General features: G+C 46.2%; 1 protein-coding gene across 3 annotated transcripts; it reads right to left on the bottom strand.

Annotated features, from left to right (window-relative positions):
• Positions 1-1,784: 1,784 nt before the first annotated feature.
• Positions 1,785-13,500, bottom strand: l3mbtl4 (L3MBTL histone methyl-lysine binding protein 4). Of its 3 annotated transcripts, none has more exons than XM_079754528.1 (19): positions 13,361-13,500; positions 12,921-12,993; positions 12,774-12,819; positions 12,582-12,649; positions 11,390-11,494; positions 11,013-11,148; positions 10,675-10,766; positions 10,146-10,297; positions 8,621-8,697; positions 8,438-8,523; positions 8,015-8,125; positions 7,804-7,918; positions 7,053-7,152; positions 5,826-5,966; positions 4,821-4,973; positions 4,661-4,746; positions 3,353-3,483; positions 2,663-2,725; positions 1,785-2,569 (listed from the first exon to the last, which is right to left on the bottom strand). In XM_079754528.1, the coding sequence occupies exons 2-19, from the start codon at positions 12,921-12,923 to the stop codon at positions 2,414-2,416; spliced, it is 1,821 nt and encodes a 606-aa protein (XP_079610654.1). In that variant the 5' UTR covers positions 12,924-12,993; positions 13,361-13,500; the 3' UTR covers positions 1,785-2,413. The 3 variants fall into 3 exon arrangements, with proteins under 3 accessions (XP_079610654.1, XP_079610653.1, XP_079610655.1); XM_079754527.1 differs by having other exon boundaries at positions 12,774-12,815; XM_079754529.1 differs by having other exon boundaries at positions 4,661-4,743; positions 12,774-12,815.
• Between the last annotated feature and the right edge of the window lie 453 nt (positions 13,501-13,953).

Here is a 13,953-nt window from a genome sequence, read left to right as displayed (position 1 = left end):
AATATTATTCATATCTGATGGCTGATACAGCAAAAGTTAACAGTAACATTAATAATAATTATAGTATAACAGAAACAATACTAATACTAATAGTATGACGGTAATACTTTAATATTAATAATATAATTACAATAACATAAATACTAAAGATAGCATAATGGTAAATTACTAACGATAGTTTAATGGTAACATTAATACTTAGTAGCAGATAGTATAATAGTAAAAGTACCTCAAAGAACGGTTATCATCTTCATCCTCAGCTCCTCCTCCTCCTCTCCTTCCTCTCCTCCTTCTCCTCCTCGTCTCCTCCTCCTCGTCTCCTCCTCTCCTCCTCCTCTCCTCGTCTCCTCCTCTGTGCAGTAGCACGTCTGCTGCAACAGCAAACTGCTCAGTGTGTCTGTCTGTCTGTCTGTCTGTCTGTCGGTCTCTATGTGCTATGTCAGCAGCGTCGTTTTTCTAGAGATTCTGGGGTGTTGTTGCTAGGATACAGCTGCAGCCTAGGATCCGCAGGATTTGAATAATTTGTTCTTTAAACTGAATTAGTGAGAGAGAGATCCAGAGAGAGACGGAGTGAGAGGGAGATCCAGAGAGAGAGAGAGAGAGATCCTGAGAGAGAGAGAGAGAGAGAGAGAGATCCTGAGAGAGAGACGGAGTGAGAGAGAGAGAGAGAGAGAGAGACGGAGCGAGAGAGACGGAGCGAGAGAAAGAGAGAGGAACAGAGTGATAGAGATCCAGAGAGAGATAGAGAGAGAGAGATAGAGATCCAGAGAGAGAGAGGGAGAGAGAGAAAGAGAGAGAGAGACAAAGTGTGAGAGAGAGATCCAGAGAGAGACAGATCGAGGAAGAGAAACACAGACAGAGATGGAGACAGAAAGGGCTATGTTGACAGTGACAGAGCGCGAGGTTAACCCTATAGGGTACTACTACGCTCTCGTACAGTGAAGGGTTGAACACAATAACCCTGAGATGCAGTACAGTTGGTAGAGTTAGTGTTGATAAAAAGAAAATCTAGGGATTAAGATAATGATAGAAAAAAGACAAAGTATGTATTGGAGTAGATAATCTGTTACTGATAGTTGATCTACTTCTAGTATTAGTAGTATAACTACTAGCATTAGTAATACAAGTATCAATTGTTTTGATTGTATGGATCTTTGTAAATAAATATTTTGTAACATAGCCTAATTCTAACTTGCTAACACTCATCTAGCTAATGCTAACAATGACACACTAGTTCAAATAGTCAAGCTAATGATAACAATCACAGTTGTTCAATTTAATCTAGCTAATGCTAACCATGACACTTGTTTATTTTTATCTAGCTAATGTTAACAATGAAACTAATGCTCAAGACTTGGACAGAAAGTTGTTTTTGAATCTTGTCTTGCATGAGAAACACTATCGCAGTTCCAGAATAATTACTAAACAATGACCAAAACACCAGTACCGCCAATAACATTAATATGATGCTCCTAATCTCCCAAAAGGTCTACACAATGCCAAGTACTATTTGCCAGGACTTAAAACATACAATAAGTGCGAACGAGGGGTGTTCTGAGGAGATTAAGGGAGGAGAAGGGGAGTTGGGGTGTAAGGGAGGAGGATATGCAGAGTCCAGTTCAGACCAGTTCAGACCAGTTCAAGAGATAAAAGCAGTGCACACACACACACGACTGGAAATCAGACCAGTTCAAGAGATAAAAGCAGTGCACACACACAAGACTGGAAATCAGACCATTTCAAGAGATTAAAGCAGTGAACAGATACACACACATGACTGGAAATCAACAACTTTATTGATAGAAGTCTGAGAGTGGAACGCTATAAATTTGTACAAAGACTTTGTTTTATGGTAAAAACCGACTTAAAACCGGTAGAAGGTATATACCTGAGTTCCCAACTGACCAAATAATATTCAAACAAAGTATTCCACATTTAAATATATGGAACGAATGGTGACCTGCCTATTAAATATATATATATATGCCCTTGGTGGTTGTGAATAATGATGATTAAAAGACAATATCACAATCCCCCAGGAAGGGGGCGTTCAAAACAGAACAACTCATCAAGATTTAGGGTTACCTGAGCAGTGGTTGACTGGTCACCAGCCTGGGCTTACTGGGCCCCAGTATCAGGACTGGGCTGAAGTGTCAGGATCAGACTAAACCCATGAAAAGTCTACGACATCTCCATATTATCCATATATTACACACATATATATATATTATAGTCAATACATTATATATTCGTTTGTCATGTCGCCGTGGTAGCATCCCCTAGAACGCCCAGTTGTTGTAATGTGTTTGTGTGTTGGTTCGGTTGTAGTTGCGGTTCAATCCTGTGAAATAACGAAACGTCTGTCGGGAAAAGGAGAGAGGAGTGGAGGGTCGACTGTGATGAGCTCACAGATTCAGGCGTCCTTGTCCTGGCACACCGATTGGTCCTTGTCCGCATGTTTAAACATGAGGATGGAGGTGTAGATCTTTAGGGCGGGCCCGAGTTTGATTGACATGATGCTGAGGATGTCTCGTTGGGTCAGCAGGAGAAGAGCCCGCCCATCTATCTGCTGAGAGAGTAGGAGAGAGGGAGGGAGTGAGTGAGTGAGTGAGAGACATTGATACAGACGGAGAGAGGGACAGACAGACAGGTCTGGTCTCACCTGGTCTCTGAAGCGCTTGGCCAGATCCTCACAACCAAGGAGAGACTCAATGAACTCCGACACCTGATGCAGACAGACAGGTATGCAGGCAGACAGACAGGTAGGCAAGCAAGCAGACATAGAGGCAGGCCAGCAGACAGACAGGTAGGCAGGCAGACAGACAGGTAGGCAGGCAGACAGGTAGGCAAGCAAGCAGACATAGAGGCAGGCCAGCAGACAGACAGGTAGACAGGCAGACAGACAGGTAGGCAAGCAAGCAGACATAGAGGCAGGCCAGCAGACAGACAGGTAGGCAGGCAGACAGGTAGGTAAGCATGCAGACAGAGAGGCAGGCCAGCAGACAGACAGGCGGAGGCAAGCACGAAGACAGACAAGTAAGCCGACAGATTGAGATAGAAAGGCAGACATACAAGCAGACATACACGTAGACCGGCAGGCAAAACAAGATCAAAATTAACATTGTCGTTAACATCACCTTTTAAAATGAAACAACTTTACACACAACTCAAGAGTAAAACTATTTAACACAACACATCTGAACCACTATGGAGATAGTGTGTGTGTGTGTGTGTGTGTGTGTGTGTGTGTGTGTGTGTGTGTGTGTGTGTGTGTGTGTGTGTGTGTGTGTGTGTGTGTGTGTGTGTGTGTGTGTGTGTGTGTGTGTGTGTGTGTGTGTGTGCGAGCGCGCACCTGCGTTACGTTCCAGGTCTGGACTGTGTGGGCGTTGAGACCGGCCGCTCCAGGAAGTAGTTTGCAGTGGACAGGAAGTTCTTTAGACGACAGGAAGACGGACTGGTGCAGCGCCTGCAGGCTGGTCGCCTCTGGGGGTCAAAGGTCATCAACACACACGACATCGTCGGTACGGAGACGAGCCTATGCCACGGGTCGTGTTCCCATAGTCGCAGGAGCAGAGGACGGGGCTTCGACTCCCGACTCTAATGCGGTTAATGTTCCACTAACTCACTAACTAACCCTTGGTGATCCCAGTCAGGGTCAGGGGAGTGAGGCTGAACTGACTCTAATGCGGTTAATGTTCCACTAACTCGCTAACTAACCCTTGGTGATCCCAGTCAGGGTCAGGGGATTGAGGCTGAACTGACTCTAATGCGGTTAATGTTCCACTAACTCGCTAACTAACCCTTGGTGATCCCAGTCAGGGTCAGGGGATTGAGGCTGAACTGACTCTTATGCGGTTAATGTTCCACTAACTCGCTAACTAACCCTTGGTGATCCCAGCCAGGGTCAGGGGAGTGAGGCTGAACTGACTCTAATGCGGTTAACGTTCCACTAACTCGCTAACTAACCCTTGGTGATCCCAGTCAGGGTCAGGGGAGTGAGGCTGAACTGTTGTGTGTCTGGATATCACTCCAGCTCACCATTTATTTATGCGTCCATTTTATTCAACTCATGCATGCTAGCAGGCAAATAATGTTAAGCGCTTTGGCTATCTTGAAAAGTGCTGTGTAAACATACTGAATAATTAATTATTCTTATTAAATAAGATAAAAAAATGGCCTTGACCAGAACTCATGAGGCCATATCCTACAGGGTGGATGAGAAGGTAAGCCTGGTCTGTAGGGAGCCAACATAAAGTACTACAGTACGGTACTACACTGCACAACTGTATTACTGTACTGCTATACTGTTTTACCATACTGAAGTATGATACAACAGTATTACAGTACGGTAATACACTACAGTACCACACTATTACTACAGTATGGTACTGCAGTACTACAATCCAGTTCTATAGCATGCTACTACAGTACAAAAAAACTAAAACGTATCTTCTTAAAAAAGCCTTTTGCTAATTTCCCTTTTACTGTTTATGTATTATATGTTTTAACAACCCCTTTTATTTTTTTATTTTTTTTATTTTTTCTCTATCTCAAACTCTGTAGCACTTAGAGATTTCTGAATGTGAAGTGCTCTACGAATTAAATCTATTCTTATTATTACTACTACGTTACAGTACACACACACTAACCAGGCCTCTACCTGGGGTTGACGACGGGGGGGATGATGTCAGCTGTATATCTTCCTCTTCCTTTTTGACGCGGAGGAATTTGGTCGGCTCCGAGCTTCTGGGGAGAGGACCACGTGTCACTTCCTTTGTCCGAATGCCGACGCCCACAATAGGCCTGAGGTGAGGGCTTACCTGGACAGCCCGGTGCTCCTCTTCCGCAGGGCCAACACCAGCCTGGCCGTCCCCCTGCAGGGCTGCTCCTCCCCGGGCTCCGTCTTCACCTGGAAGCCCCGGCTGCTGGAGGTCCGGCCTGGAGGCCTGCCCCGAGGCCTCAACACCCGCCAACTACAGGAGAGGAGAAGAAGAGCGAGAGAGAGAGAGAGAGAGAGAGAGAGAGAGAGAGAGAGAGATAAATAGATAGAGAGAGAGAGATAAATAGATAGAGAGAGAGAGATAAATAGATAGAGAGAGAGAGAGAGAGAGAGATAAATAGATAGAGAGAGAGAGAGAGAGAGAGAGAGAGAGAGAGAGAGAGAGAGAGAGAGAGAGAGAGAGAGAGAGAGAGAGAGAGAGAGAGAGAAATAGATAGAGAAATAGATAGAGAGAGAGAGAGAGAAATAGATAGAGAGAAAGAGAGAGAGAGAGAAATAGATAGAGAGAAAGAGAGAGAGAGAGAGAGAGAGAAATAGTTAGAGAGAGAGAGAGAGAAATAGATAGAGAGAAAGAGAGAGAGAGAGAGAGAGAGAGATAAATAGATAGAGAGAAAGAGAGAGAGAGAAATAGATAGAGAGAAAGAGAGAGAGAGAAAGAGAGAGAAAGAGAAAGAGAAAGAGAAAGAGAAAGAGAGAGAGAGAGAGAGAGAGAGAGAGAGAGAGAGAGAGAGAGAGACACAGAGAGAGAGAGACAGAGAGAGACAGAGACAGAGAGAGAGAGACAGAGAGATAGAGAGATAAATAGATATACAGAGAGATAGATATGAAAAGAGAGGGAGTTATATATATATATATAGAGGGAGGGATGATAGAGATATAAATAGAGGGGGAGAGAGCGAAATAAAGAGATGTATGGAGATAAATCAAAGAGATGAAGAGGCAATGACAGAGATATCGATGGAGGAGAACGAGTGTATAACAATGACGTTTAGAGGACATGGAGACTAAAGAGTGCGTATACAAGAGGTTGGATGAGAGGACCTACCCCTCCTTCTGGTTTCCATGGTGATGGTGTGAGGCTGTGTTGCCCGGCGTTGCAGCGGGGAGACCCCTCCCCCCCACCAGGCGGTCTGGGAAGATGGTCTCTCTGCGCACATTCATGTCGGAGTAAGGGCAGCCGAAAGCACTGCCACACAAACACCAGTTATTACCTCACTACCCTACCACTAACCCCTTCACACGACCCTACCACTAACCCCTTCACACGACCCTACCACTAACCCCTTCACACGACCCTACCACTAACCCCTTCACACGACCCTACCACTAACCCCTTCACACGACCCTACCACTAACCCCTTCACACGACCCTACCACTAACCCCTTCACACGACCCTACCACTAACCCCTTCACACGACCCTACCACTAACCCCTTCACACGACCCTACCACTAACCCCTTCACACGATCCTACCACTAACCCCTTCACACGACCCTACCACTAACCCCTTCACACGACCCTACCACTAACCCCTTCATACGACCCTACCACTAACCCCTTCACACGACCCTACCACTAACCCCTTCACAAGACCCTACCACTAACCCCTTCACACGACCCTACCACTAACCCCTTCACAAGACCCTACCACTAACCCCTTCACACGACCCTACCACTAACCCCTTCACATGACCCTACCACTAACCCCTTCATACGACCCTACCACTAACCCCTTCACACGACCCTACCACTAACCCCTTCACAAGACCCTACCACTAACCCCTTCACAAGACCCTACCACTAACCCCTTCACACGACCCTCCAACTAACCCCTTCATATGTCCCTACCCTGACACTAACCCCTTCACACGACCCTACCCTTAACCCACTAACCCCTTAACCCTACCCTTAACCCACTAACCCCTTAACACTACCCTACCCTAACCCACTAACCCCTGGACTAGAATCCCCTACACTATTAGACCGTGTTCAGACAAAAAGGAGAGAGTGAATCTGAATGTGAGTGTCTCAGTGAGTGAGTGAGTGAGTGAGTGAGTGAAGGTCTGAGTGAGTGTCTCAGTGAGTGAGTGAGTAAGTGAAGGTCTGAGTGAGTGTCTCAGTGAGTGAGTGAGTGAGTGAAGGTCTGAGTGAGTGTCTCAGTGAGTGAGTGAGTGAGTGAAGGTCTGAGTGAGTGTCTCAGTGAGTGAGTGAGTGAGTGAAGGTCTGAGTGAGTGTCTCAGTGAGTGAGTGAGTGAGTGAGTTTCTGGTCACCTGTGGTGTCCGTTGTATTTGGGTCCTTTGATGTGACCGACTCCCCGGCAGCCTGGAGTAGGACACACCCCCTGTGAGGGGGCGGGGCGGAGGGAGGAGTCTGACACACACACACACACACACACACTTTAGAGAAGGAGGTGGCATTCTGCTCTGCTTATATCTCTTAATCTTACCAGCTGGTATCTCTACTAGTCTTACCTGCTGGTATCTCTAGTAGCTCTACCTGCTGGTGTCTCTAGTGGTCTCACCTGCTGGCATCTCTAGTAGCTCTACCTGCTGGTGTCTCTAGGGGTCTTACCTGCTGGTATCTCTAGTAGCTCTACCTGCTGGTGTCTCTAGTGGTCTTACCTGCTGGCATCTCTAGTAGCTCTACCTGCTGGTGTCTCTAGGGGTCTTACCTGCTGGTATCTCTAGTAGCTCTACCTGCTGGTGTCTCTAGTGGTCTTACCTGCTGGTATCTCTAGTAGCTCTACCTGCTGGTGTCTCTAGTTGTCTTACCTGCTGGTATCTCTAGTAGCTCTACCTGCTGGTATCTCTAGGGGTCTTACCTGCTGGTATCTCTAGTAGCTCTACCTGCTGGTGTCTCTAGTGGTCTTACCTGCTGGTATCTCTAGTAGCTCTACCTGCTGGTGTCTCTAGTGGTCTTACCTGCTGGTATCTCTAGTAACTCTACCTGCTGGTGTCTCTAGTTGTCTTACCTGCTGGTATCTCTAGTAGCTCTACCTGCTGGTGTCTCTAGGGGTCTTACCTGCTGGTATCTCCAGCGGGTGTCCCGTCTGCTGACACCAGCCTGCAGGGTGCAGGTCACAGAGGTCGCTGTCGCACCAGACGTCAAACTGATCCGACCAGCCGTCGTAGTGGATCTACAGAGAGACAAGAGAGAGAGATCCGGGTAGTTATAGTTAGGGTAGGAGTAGACCAGATCGTATCTGATGTGTGATGTAACTAAAAAGAGTCACCTTGACCCTGTGGGCGTCCGTCTCCGTTACCGTGGCAACACGGATCAGCATGGGGTTCCTCCCGTCCACCGCCTCCAGTTTGTGGCCGACCTGGAATCCATGGGGAGCTCTCTGATTGGAGGAGACAGCATCCGTAACTCATCACATACTGAGCAGGTCGTTAACAATAGAGACAGGGTAGAGCCCAGTGGAGATACAGTAGGTAACAGAAGAGATACAGTAGAGAATATCAGTAGAGATACAGTAGACAAGTAGAGTAACAGTAGAGCATACCAGAAGACATACAGTCGAGTTACACTAAAGATACAGTACAGTGTACCAGTGGAGATACAGCAGAGACCAGTATAGATACAGTACAGTGTATCACTAGAGAGACAGTAGATTACCAGTACAGTGTACCAGTAGAGATACAGTAGAGCGTACCGGTGTAAAGGCTGAACTGGGAGCCGCTGAGCTCTTGGTTTGCTCCAGATATTCCTCCCAGCGGAAGGACTCTGGACAGGGGTGACCTACACACACACACACACACACACACACAGTGTTCCCATGACTACCGAGTGTACAGTGTTTCAGCGATTACCGTGTGTGAAGTGTTTCCTTGGTTACCTTGCGGGGCAGTGAGGGGGCGGGCCTGTTCCTGACACCAGCCAATGGGATGGATGTAAGGACTGCTGCTGTCACACCTGGAAACAAACAGCATGACTTCACACACCTGTTTGAGTGAGTGATTGTGTGTGTGTGTGTGTGTGTGTGTGTGTGTGTGTGTGTGTGTGTGTGTGTGTGTGTGTGTGTGTGTGTGTGTGTGTGTGTGTGTGTGTGTGTGTGTGTGTGTGTGTGTGTGTGTGTGTGTGTGTGTGTGTGTGGGCCCCTATCTTGCATCCAGCGCAATTGACTTTCTACACTGACGCATGCGTCATTGCTAGTTTGCAACTGGCGCAGAGCGTTCTTTTCCCTCCACTGCCACCCGCCGGTAAATTAGGGAATGATCTTGAAAAGTTTGGCGAAAGGAGGAGGCGTGTTCTGGCGCAAGCGTTCCCTGGTGCTATTTTGCAGTTCCAGAAAACAATTCCGCCACAAACCAGGAAATACCTGGTTTAAAAGGCAGTGGCGCGTTGTTCAGATGCTATTTCAAGCATCTGCATGCATAATGTAGCCTGTGCACCTCGCGCATACTTTGCTTCTCTCATCTACCTAGCCACACATTCTTTGAGAAATAACAGCTGATAAGTTGTACTTTTAAGTCAATGCATCTGCAAACACCGTACAGCAAACACATATTTTCTTGACACAGACATCGTGTACAAGCCCATAACTTTTAGGATTGATGAGTATTTGATTGTGAGAAAACATTGTTTTACCGCGAGTGAGTGTTAAAAAGAATGAATGAATGCGGACGCGCGTGTGTGTATGTGTAAAAGAATTAATGAATGCGGGCGCGCGTGTGTGCGTCAATCTGTTTAAACACACGCAAACTAAACACGTAACGCGTAATACAGTCCATGGCAATGTATATTAATGGGGGGACACATGCATATTAGGAACACAAGTCGATAACGATACTGCATACAATACTGATAAGAAACGATGTTTAGAATGTATTGCGTATATCATTAAATAGAACCACAGTTACCGCTTATCATATGTGTGTTAAGTTTTCTTTGCCGAAATTTATTTGAGGACTCAGTATTTCTGAAGTTGTGGAAGAAAACTCTATTCCATGTGTGAATTAGGCCATATAATTTGGCCATAAACTGAACCATTTGAAGTTTGAAATTCATGTGCATCTGTCTCATCGGAGACTGCAAATGTGCTGTCAAAATATCAACTCTTCAGATTCAAATGCGCTCATGGCTCTTAAAGGGGATGGGAGATGGCACTCTCATTGGTTTATTGCACGTTACGCCCAAACCACACCTACGGGTAATTAGGCTACTTCAGACCAACCCTTTTTAGATTTGCGCCGGGCGCAAGAGTCATTTATCCGCCGGTAAAATAGCGACATCGCCATAGAACCGCCCACAGAGCTACTTGCGCTTGGCGCTTCTCACTTGCGTTTCAGACCGTTAAAACAGGGCCCTGATTTAGTGAATGAGTGAGTAAGCATTGGTGAGTGAGTGAGGGAGTGAGTCACCAGTAGTCGTAGGAGTCGTCCCAGTTGTCAAAGTGCACCAGTATCCTCTGCTGGTCGATGACGTCGGCGACGGTCGCCACGCAGACCAGCGACGGGTTCTTCCTGTCCACCGCCTCCAGTTTCAGCCCCCCCCGGAACAGAGAGGGGGGGGGCTACCCTCGCACACACACACACACACACACACACACACACACACACACACACACACACACACACACACACACACACACACACACACACACACACACACAGACAAATAAAAAAGTGCACATAATACCAGTACAGGTAGAGAGACACACCAGCAGAGAGACAGACAGAGAGACAGACAGATAGACCATCTTTGATGTAAAGAGACAGACAAAGAGACAGATGGACAGAGAGACAGATAATAAGATAAACAGACGGACAGGAAGAAAGACAGACAGGAACACAGACATTCAGTGAGACGGAGATGTGGTGAGACAGGCCAGGTAGATAGGCAGACAGAAAGATAGGTAGATAGACAGACCGGAAGAGCGACTGGACTTACAGGACTAGGGATCTTGAAGAGGTCTTCGGGAGCCAGCTTGCTATTGGTCGACCGCAGATAGACCTGCCAATCAAAACCTGTCTCATGGTAGCCTAGACAGACAGACAGACAGGTGGACAAACAGACGGGTAGTACGTACTGTTAGAGGGTGAGGTTGGTAAGGGGCGGAACTTGTACCTCCCAGAGGAGGGGCTTAGAAAGGGGGTGGGCTTTATTAAGGGGGAGGGGCTTGTACTCTTCAGGAGTAGAGTTAGGTAATGATATTGATAAGGGGAGGGGCTTACTAAAAGAGGGTGGTACTTTGCGAGGAGGTGCTGAGTAAGGGGGAGGGGCTTTACCTTTCGGGGGGTGGAGCTTGTGGTTCTGGCGGAGACACCAGCCGGCCGGTCTGATATCCGAGGAGTCGCCGTTTACCCAGAAGTCATAGCACTCGGAGTAGCCGTCGATGTGGAGCCGCAGCCGGCAGCCAATCACCTGAGAGAGAGAGAGAGAGAGAGAGAGAGAGAGAGAGAGAGAGAGAGAGAGAGAGAGAGAGAGAGAGAGAGAGAGACAGAGAGACACACAGACAGACAAACAGACAGACAGACAGACTCATCACTATGATATTCATATTGCATAAAAATGCATGTGAATTCGTGAATTTGTAGACTAAGTGGCAAAATGTGTCCGTGTTGAAGATGTGATACTGTCAGAGAGGTGATGGGGCTGCGGTTACCTCGGCAACGGACAGCACACAGAAGATGGAGGGGTGCAGCGGGTCCACACCCTCCAGCTTCATCCCCACCTTGAATCCATCCTTCTGATTGGTGGAGCATTGCTCCTGAGAGAGAGAGAGAGAGAGAGCGACATAGAAACAGAGAGAGAGAGAGAGAGAGAGAGAAAGAGACAGAGAGAGATAGACAGAGAGAGAGACAGAGAGAGAGAGAGAGATAGACAGAGAGAGAGACAGAGAGAGTTGTAAAAGTTAAAACCTAAAGTCAAATGAGAAAGCTTAATGACACGTACCTGTCAAAAACTAGTCATAGTAAAGTGTATTATAGTATTGAAATACAGTTTAGAAGGCTTATATAGTCTGTGTATAATATTTAATAGTACAGATATACACAAAACGTGTTATACAGATATACAGTATGGAAGTTCCAATGTAGAGCGAGAGCATTCCATTCTAATTACATTTGTATGGAATGCCCTGATGGTGTAATCGCCCAAACAAGTATTGTCCCAAATTGCACAAACATATTTATAAGACGTGTCGTTCAAAAAAAATAAATCCATAAAAGATTCGATGAAATGGAGGAACCGACTCCCATTGCAAAACATTGAATTAACCTGTTCCAGGTGAAAGAGGAACTATGGAATACAAGTCGTATCGCTAAAAGACAAGAGACACAAACTCCTCCCATCAGTGAGCTGTGTTCTCTACACCATAACGTCTGGATCGGACGCTACGCTGGGGCGGCAGTAGCTCAGGAGGTAGAGCAGGTTGGCAGGTAACCTGAAGGTTGCTGGTGCGATCCCCGACTCCTCCTAATTGAGTGTCGAAGTGTCCTTGAGCAAGGCACCTAACTCTAACTGCTCCAGACGAGCTGGCTGTCGCTGCACGGCTGACTACTCCGCCGTCCGTGTGTGAATGTGAGGCAATTTTAAGCACTTTGAGTGGCCGATAAGTTAGAAAAGCGCTGTATAAATGTAGTCCATATACATTTACACATTTATGTTTCAGCACCAAACATGCTTTTGTTTATGTGTTTGCGTGTCTCCGGATGGGAGGGAGGGAAATATCTGAGCAGATAGCAAACATACCAAAGAAAAGAGATTGAAATGGTGCGTGTGTGAGCAAGTGTGTGTTACCTGGGTAGACAGCCTCACAAATTGTGCGTGCATGCTTGAGTATATGCGTGCGTTACCTTTGTAAACAGATCTGCAGGTGCAGATTCAGCTTTGCATTCCTCCAGGTATCGCTGCCACGACCATCCTACATACATACATACACACGCACGCACACGACATAATTTAATAGTAAAAAAAAACTCAAATGTATGTGTGTGTGTGTGTGTGTGTGTGTGTGTGTGTGTGTGTGTGTGTGTGTGTGTGTGTACCTGCCATGCAGTTGGTTACTTTGTTCTTCATTTTCTTCACTTCTTCCTTGAAAATAGACCAATTAGGTTTCAGCCATCACTTGTTACACATTAACCGTGTGTGTGTGTGTGTGTGTGTGCGTGTGTGTGTATATAAACCTGTCCTACCATGTGACATAAGTGTTGTCCCTCTTTCCACTTCAACCAATCAGAGCCGATCCTTCAAAAACTAATCACATAACTACAGAGAGAGAGAGGAAGGTTGAGAAAGCGAGAGATTGATTGAATGTAAAAAGTTCAATGTACATGTTAAAATGTACCAGTAGACCAGGACCTGATTCAGGTCTGACCAGGACCAGAAGCCTCCATACAGCGCAGCCTACAGGTGATAAGTGGGACTGCACCAGACCTCAGACACACAGACGCACCGTGGCCATAGTTTTAAGTGATAAAAGGCAGATTTGGTCCCATTCCTGGCGTGGAGCATCGATGATAAACAAATATATATTTATATATATATATACTACAGTATTCCTCATAGTGTGTATATAATGTACACAATTATAGATATAGCGCCACACCACGCGGTTATCTGAATACATGCTCACCTGTCTTCCGTCCTGCGTCACTATGGCAGATAATATCACGACAATATCACCAAAGGACGATGTGATTGTAGAACGATGTCATAATAATTCAAGATAATAAGAACTTGTCGATGTTGTGACACCAACACAACACGGAACTAACAGCGGCCACTGCGCATGCCCGGAAAATAGGGGGCGTGCAGGGACGTATCTTTTACGCACGCCGAACACACACACACACACACACACACACACACACACACACACACTCGTGTGTGTGTGTGTGTGTGTGTGTGTGTGTGTGTGTGTGTGTGTGTGTGTGTGTGTGTGTGTGTGTGTGTGTGTGTGTGTGTGTGTGTGTGTGTGTGTGTGTTCATTTAGCGTTGAAGGGATTCTTTGGGGATTAAAGTAAAAATGAAGGCAATCTTTTCTTTATTTTTTTATTCTAGCATCTACCTATCTCTCTTTCTATCACTCTATCTATTGATCACTCTACCTATCTACTATCTATCTATCTATCTATCTACTATCTCTCTATCTCTATATTTATATCTATAAATATCCGTCCCTCCCTCTCTATAAATATCTTGGTACTGGTGTTATGATAGATATCT

Source organism: Pollachius pollachius (genome assembly GCF_949987615.1).
Source record: "Pollachius pollachius genome assembly, chromosome: 17".
NCBI lineage: Eukaryota > Metazoa > Chordata > Actinopteri > Gadiformes > Gadidae > Pollachius > Pollachius pollachius.
This window is presented reverse-complemented; position numbering and strand designations above follow the sequence as displayed.

Bases quoted from the DNA above. Each gene is read 5' to 3' on its own strand.
- l3mbtl4 (XM_079754527.1), bottom strand. The intron at 11,149-11,389 runs GTAACCGCAGCC...TCTCTCTCTCAG, and splicing joins GTGTGCTGTCCGTTGCCGAG to GTGATTGGCTGCCGGCTGCG. The intron at 7,153-7,803 runs GTAAGACCCCTA...TGTGTGTGTCAG, and splicing joins CCCGCTGGAGATACCAGCAG to ACTCCTCCCTCCGCCCCGCC.